General features: G+C 45.8%; 2 protein-coding genes across 2 annotated transcripts in view; one reads left to right on the top strand and one right to left on the bottom strand.

Moving 5' to 3' along the window:
• Positions 1–2,729, bottom strand: part of P3H1 (prolyl 3-hydroxylase 1) — a 19,104-nt gene extending 16,375 nt beyond the window's left edge. Inside the window, exon 1 of the mRNA XM_007955561.2 lies at positions 2,265–2,729. Coding sequence (XP_007953752.1) covers positions 2,265–2,729 — 465 coding nt within the window. The remainder of the gene's footprint in view (positions 1–2,264) is intronic.
• Positions 2,730–3,043: 314 nt separating this feature from the next.
• Positions 3,044–7,332, top strand: part of CUNH1orf50 (chromosome unknown C1orf50 homolog) — a 9,458-nt gene continuing 5,169 nt past the window's right edge. The window contains exons 1-2 of the mRNA XM_007955563.1: positions 3,044–3,113; positions 3,241–3,356. Of these exons, the coding sequence (XP_007953754.1) occupies positions 3,044–3,113; positions 3,241–3,356 (186 nt within the window). The remainder of the gene's footprint in view (positions 3,114–3,240; positions 3,357–7,332) is intronic.

Consider the following 7,332-nt stretch of genomic DNA (forward strand, 5'->3'; position numbering starts at 1 on the left):
CCCAACGTATCTAGGAATGTACACCCCCTCTCACCCTCCCATCCCTGGTAACCAATAATGTTCCCTCCTATATAAAAATCTTTCCCTGACTTTTTAGAATAGTAGACTAATACAATATTTGTCCTTCTATGATTGACTTAATTCACTCAGCATAATGTTCTCCAAGTTCATCCAGGTTATGTGGTGTTTTGCAGATTCTATATTCTTTAGTGTTGCATAGTATTCTATTGTGTGTATACATCACAGTTCAGTTATCCATTACTCCACTGACGGGCATTTAGGCTGTTTCTCTTTGCTACTGTGAACAGTGCTGCAATGAACATGGGTATGCATATATCTATTTGTGTCCTGGCTCACTTCTTTACCATATATACCTAGTAATGGGATTGCTGGATCAAATGGTATTGCTATTTCCAACTTTTTAAGGAATTGCAATACCGATTTCCACAGTGGTTGCATCATTTTACAGTCTCACCAGCAGTGTATGAGTCCCAATCTCTTCACATCCTCGCCAGCATTTATTATTTTCTATCTTGTTGAACCTTGCTATTAATGCTGGGGTGAGATGGTATCTCACGGTTGTTTCGATTTGCATCTCTCTAATGGCTAATGATCATGGCCTCACTTATTTTTCTAGTCTTCTGTCACAACTCACCACACACATCCAATACCCCAGTCACAAAAAATTGACCTATTCCCTTGAATATATCATGCTGTGACTTGACTTTTCCCTCTGTCTATAATGGTCATTTTTCTCCCCCCACTAGCAATATTTAGGACCAGCTTCAACACTTACCTCTTCTTTCCAGCCTAATTTCTCTGAGTGAAAGCTAAACTCTCCCTCCTCCATGCTTCCACAGTCTTATCTTCATGCCACTTTAGTAGTCCTTACTACAGTGATTCTTAACAGTAAAACAAAACAAAACAAAAGCTACAAAAGTCAAGCATTTTAGTTATCTGTACAACAACTGGAATGTAATGGGTATTCAACATGTTTGTCAGTGAATTTTAGAAAGCTCTGTTAATGGCATGACCAAGGACATGTTGTGTTGTTACTATGTACCATCAAGTCAGACCTGACTCATAGTGACCCCTCCTTGGGTTTCTGAGGCGGTATCACTACAGAAGTAGATTGCTCAACCTTCCTTCAGAGGAGTGGCTGGTGGGTTTGAATCACCAGCCTCCTGGTTAGCAGTCAAATGCCTTAGGCAGTACGCTACATAGTCCCATTATTTTGGTCTCAAGTCCAGTACTCTTCTCAGTAACTAGGGAAAGAGTAAACAGAATATTTGTGGAGAGGTAGAAATTTGAGTTCTCCAAGATTCTCTAAGTCTCTCTCAAGTTAAATTGAAGGTCTTTCAAAATACAGCTCTGATAAATTTGCAGCACAGCTCTCTTTTTATATTTAAAATTCTAGCCAGTCCCTCTCTAGCCCCCTTCAAGTTATTATCAGAATACATTAGAATCCACCACTTACCAGGTGAGTGGTCTGGGGAAAGATTATCTTAGTGCCTCCAGTTTCCTCATCAGTGATATGGGGCGAATAACAGCACCTACTTACCAGGATATTGTGAGGATCTGAGCAAACGATTCAATAAATGTAAAGCCTCAAAACAGTGCCAGGTGGCACAGCCCCAGGGCCTATTAACTATCACCATCATCATCAATCACACAGCTAGGAGAGCTCAAGCCCATGTATATATTTGAACTTAATCGGGCCTTCCCAAAAATACTCATTTTCTTTGGAAGACTGACAGACCAGTCAGAGGGTCCCCCATAGGCAAGGGCCAGGCAGCCCCTGCTGGCGACGTGGCAACTTCACGTCCTGAAATGAGAGCTGCTCGATTGAAGCAGCAGGAAAAGCCTCGTGGAAAAACGAACCGGAAGGAAGATATTGTAGAAAGGTCCTAGTTTCTCACTCGGACACTTGTAATGAAGTCAGGGTGTGAGACCCAACCTGCAACTTTAATTCCCTCTAGGAGAACCCCGGGGAACAAAAAGGCAAGTTTTACTCGGTCTGTGCCTTAGCCCCAAGCTGAACTGCTAGGGTAAGCATGTATCTATGTGAACCCGGGGATGTAGGTCTCGTGGCAGGGTCCTTACCCTCCCTGGGTCCGGGGAGAAGTCAGAGGATGCTCCCCGGCCAAGAGGCCACCGTTCCTCTCGGCAGATACTTCTCAGGTCCCCTATGCTTCCCTGGATCGCCTGCAACCACGCCTCTCTCCAGAAAGACCCCTGCCGCCCAGACCCGGGTAGGGCTGCACCTTAAAGTAGGCAACTTGCAGGTAGTTGTAGGGGCTCCGCTTGCGGAACTCGAACTCCAGCTCCTCACTGAGCGAGTGGGCTCCGGGTGGCCCGAGACAGCGGCGCAGGCAGGCGGCCCGACGCAGCAGGCCCTTGAAGAAGCGCAGGTCGTGCAGGGCGGCAGTGCCCGAGGCCTGGCCCAAGCTCGGGGGCGAGTGGGTGTCCAGCTCCCACGGGAGGTCGGCAGCACAACGGGTGCGGCAGCCCAAGCGGAGGGCGCGCAGGGCTGCCCGCGAGCGCAGCGCCCGCTCCATGCTCAGTACCACCCCGGGCCAGTCCCCGCGCGCATAGGCCGCGGTCCCCTCGGCAAAGAGCACGTCAGGCGCTGCCATGTCCCATCCTGCCTCGGACTCCACCTCGGCCTGAGAGGCAGCGGCGGCGGCAGCCAACAGAGTCGTAACCAAGCTCAAAACGCACGCCGCCATCGCTTTTGCAAATCTAACGGGACCTGTCTCCACCCGCCACGGAGGCCACAGACCCACCCCCGGAGATGGCCCGCCCCCGAGTGAAGTCCCGCCTCCCGAGCCGGGCGACGCATGCCCAGTAGGCTCGCACCGTCTCCAGTTCTCGACCAGGTTGGACCTCGCCTCTCAGCTGGAGCCCCGCCTCTGAGTTCCGACCTTGCTCAGCAGCTCTGACGCCCAATGGCCAAGGAACACGGAAGCTCCTCCCACGAGCCCTTATGCGCATGCTCTTCCGACTTGTACCGGTCTGATTGTAGGTAAGATAAGGCACTGTCATGGCGGCCGCTGCTACACCGTCGCGGACCGAGGGAGCCACTGAAAATCAAGGGATTCAGTCGGCAACAGGTGAGGGAGAGGCGCGAGGCGGGAGTCAGAAAGGGAAAGAAGCCCTCACGGAGCAGCTAGTCTCCTGGGCTCCACGGGAGGCCGAAGGCAGGAGCTCACAGCCTATGTTCCTGGGTGTGTGTCGTAGGAGCCCTGGTGGAGCTCACCCCAAACCCTGACGGCCTGGCCCTGGTAAGCCCTTACCACACCCACCGGGCTGGGGACCCGTTAGACCTCGTGGCGCTCGCACAGCAGGTGCAGAAGGTGAGGAGCGGCTGGGGAAGTAAATAACCATCTTGGTTCACGTTTTGACCCGCGTCTTACAGCTCGGAACTCACCACCTCTTAGTGTCGGGTAGCATTTGTTATTGTATCCATTTTATAGACAAGGAAAGCTGATTTGCATTGAGTTAGTGGCCAGACTCGAACCTTAATCTTCTGAGACCAAAGGCTCCTTCAGCTGCAATTTGAGTATCATAATCTTGTTGGTTTGCACAGCACTTTGAATATTCATTATTTCATTTGGACATTGGGGCAGGCCCAGAAGGTAGGCAGCACGTAAGTCATTCTTGGTTGAAACAAGAAGAGACAAGTTCCAGGGAAGTTTCAAGATCACTGTAACCCAAAGTATTCCGGGCTGCGTGTGTTTTGTTAGTTGCTGTGGAGTCCATTCTGAGTCATAGTGACTCCATGTGTGCAGAGTAGAACTGCTCCATAGGGTTTTCATGGCTGTTATCTTCCCGAAGCAGCTGTGGTCCACTCATTTTAAACTGCTTCCCCTTAGATCTTTATCTGTGACCTGAGAGTTTATAGAACTTAACATCTTCTAGGAAGTCCATTAGGACTCTTAAGTTTTGTCCGGTATTTCCCAGTCATTCCCAGTATTCCTAAGGCTAGTGTTTAGACATTGATTACCTAAAGAAGTGAAATAAGGAAAAAATGTAAAGTAACAGAAAAAGTACTGGGAGTTGAGATGCAAGAGTTTTAATCTCACTTTGGATATTAATGTGCAGTGTGACTTTAGGCAGTTTATTTCTTTATCTGTAAAATAAAGGATTTAAACTAGGAGAGCTCCCAGATCAAAGCTATGACATCGTTCAGTGAAAAACCGAATTCCTTCTAGTCTTAACAAGACTTCCAGTTGTAGAATCCTCTTTCATAGGTACGGATATAGGATCCTGCCATGTTAAAGTTTATAATATCCCCTCATCCTTGTATACATGATCAGATTTGGCCTTTGTTATGTTCAAAGGCCTTATTTTTGCTCAAAATATTTAATACTTAAAACTGATGCTCTCAAATTCCCTCGTATATACTTCTCTCGACGGCAAACAACAACAACAACAACAACAATACTTCTCTACTTTTTTTTTAATTAAGAAAAATTGAAATATTTAGGAGACCCCCTTGATTCAAACTTTGTGCATTTTATTTTCTAAAGAGGTGGCAGCAAAGTATAATTGTTACGGATTAGGAGAATATCATATCTGTTGAGTCAGATCACTCTTACTGGGAAGGAGGTGGTCAGGGTCAAAATCTGGCACAAACATAATATTTTCTGTCATGTTACTGAGTGATCATTATGTTCAGTACAGTGGTCTGAGCTAAAGAAATAAGGAACAGTTGTCTTTTAGCCTATAATCTAGTGAAATAAAGAGAATGCATTATTGTGTTCCCTTCATTTCTCCCATATGATCAGTCTTTAAAGTTGAAGCCAAAACACTCTAGGGGCAAAACAGATTGAATCAAGCATATATACTTTTTGTGTACTGAAATGTTCTTTCTAGCACAACTGACCTCTGACATGCCGGTTAGGTATTAGTGTGTATCAGAAAGGAGCTCTGTTGATGTAGTAGTTAAGCACTTGGCTGCTAATCAAAAGGTTGGCAGTTTGAACCCACCAGACACTTCGAGGGAGAAAGATGAGGCAGTCTGCTTTTGTAAAGATTTACAGCCTTGGAAACCCTATGGGATAGTTCTACTCTGTCTTATAGGGTCACTACCAAAACCAGACCCACTGCCATCAAGTCAGTTCAGACTCATAGTGACTCCCATAGCATTTCCAAGGCTGTAAATCCTTACAGAAGAAGATTGCCTCATCTTCATCCTGTGGAGTGGCTGGTGGGTTTGAACCACCAACCTTCTGGGTAAAGCCAGATGCCTACCCACTCAGCATGCACATGCGCACACAACACACACACACAAACCAAACTCACCGCCATCGAATCGGATCTGACGCATAGCAACCCCTCCTTGGGTTTCCCAGGCGGTATTGCTATGGAAGTGGATTGCCCAAACTGCCTTCCAGGGAGTGGCTGGTGGATTTGAACCGCCAGCCTTCTGGTTAGCAGTCAGATGCCTTAGGCACTACACCACCACCAGAGCACTAGGGGTTGGAATTGACTCAATGGCAAAGGCTTCGTTTGGGTTTTGATGTGTTCAGAAACCTTGAGAGGCCTAGTATAAAAACATGAGCACTGGAATCAGACTGTGTTCAGATCCTTCAAGTGCTGTTTACTAGCTTGGATACCTTGGACAAGTTACCTCGCCTCTCTGAGTTCGATTACTAAAATAAGAAAGTAGGGCTATCATTACCAACTGTATAAGGTTATATTAACTGAGGTAATAAAAGTAGAGGGCTTCAGAGTGTTGGGGCCAGAATTAGTGCTGAGTAAATGTAGATACTGTTTCCTTCATTTCCTTTTTAATTAGGCTCTTTTGTTTACAAGGACCAGATTTATTCCCACTACCTTAAGGAAGATTTATTATAAGGTCACTCCTGACCTGGAACTGCAGTACTTCTGGAAACCACCTACTCTTATTGGCCCTATGCTGTTTCATTGTCCTTGGAGCAAAATGCACATTCTTTTTACGATGGGCCACAATGCCTTGTATGATCTGGTCCCTGGCCACTTCTTTTTTAATTCATTACATACATTCCCCTTCCCTGTTACTCTTTGGAGTCCCTCGGTGGTACAAATGGTTTAAACACGCATCTGTTAACAGAAAAGTTGGAAGTTCAAGTCCACCCAGAGACACCTTGGAAGAAAGGCCTGGCGACCTACCTCCCAAAATCAGCCATTGAGACTCTGGAGCACAGTCCTACTCTGACACACACAGGGTTGCCATGAGGTGGAATCAACTTGCAGCTGGTTTAGGAGTGGCAGAAATGGTTAATTAAGTGCTACTAACCAAACGGTGAGCTAACCAAAGGGAGCTCTGGTAGCATAGTGGCTAAGACACTTGACTGCTCACCAGAAGGCTGGCGGTTCAAACCCACCAGCCACTCCTCGGAAGGAAGGTTGGGCAATCCTACTTCCGTAGTGATACTGCCTCGGAAACCCAAGGAGGGGTCACTATGAGTCAGGGCTGACTCGACGGCACATAACAACAACAACAACCAAACGGTTGGCAGTTCAGTCCACCCAGGGGCACCTTGGAAGAAAGTCCTGGCAGTCGACTTCCAAAAGATCACAGCTGTTAAAAACCCTAATGCAGCACTGTTTTATTTTGAAACACAGGGTCACTGTGAGTTAGGGTCTACTCAGTGGCAACGAGTAAGTACTTTTCGGTTGGCACTGGCCTCTGAAATGCTGGAAGCTTCTTACTCCAGCCTTTTCCATAGCTGGCCCTTTCCTATTTATCAAAAAAAAAAAAAAAAAAAAAAAAAAAAAAAAAAAAAAAAAAAAAAAAAAAACATTCCAAATTTTTTAAAAAAAAAAAAAAAAAAAAAAACCCTAATCCAATGCTAGTTGATTCTGACTCATAGTTACCCTATAGGACGGAGGGTTTCTGTCTGCCCCAAAGAGTTTCCTAGGCTGTAATCTTTATGGAAGCAGACTGCCACATCTTTCTGCTACACAGCAGTGCTTGGGTTCAAACTGCCAGCCTTTTGGTTAACAGTTAAGCACTTAACTACTATTATTCACACTAAAGTCAAATGTAACATCTTCAGTGAGGCAGGCTTTCTTTCTGAATAAGGCTACATCCCATTAAAAAGAACTTGAATGCCGAATGTAAATTACAATTCCTGTAGTCCTCACTACTTTATTATTCAATTTCTGTATTTATTTGTTATCTTTGGCCTGATTCTACCACATAACTGGTTATTTTCTTCATAACAGTGCATCATTAAACTGAATACATCTACACAGTCTTTTCCCTCTTTTTGTTTGTAGTTGTCTTCACTTGCCAATTGCTATCTCTGGTTCCCTGTTTACAATCTTGTAAGCTCATTTTAC

Source organism: Orycteropus afer, unplaced genomic scaffold (assembly GCF_000298275.1).
Source record: "Orycteropus afer afer isolate SDZICR_OR568_19922 unplaced genomic scaffold, OryAfe1.0 scaffold00510, whole genome shotgun sequence".
NCBI lineage: Eukaryota > Metazoa > Chordata > Mammalia > Tubulidentata > Orycteropodidae > Orycteropus > Orycteropus afer.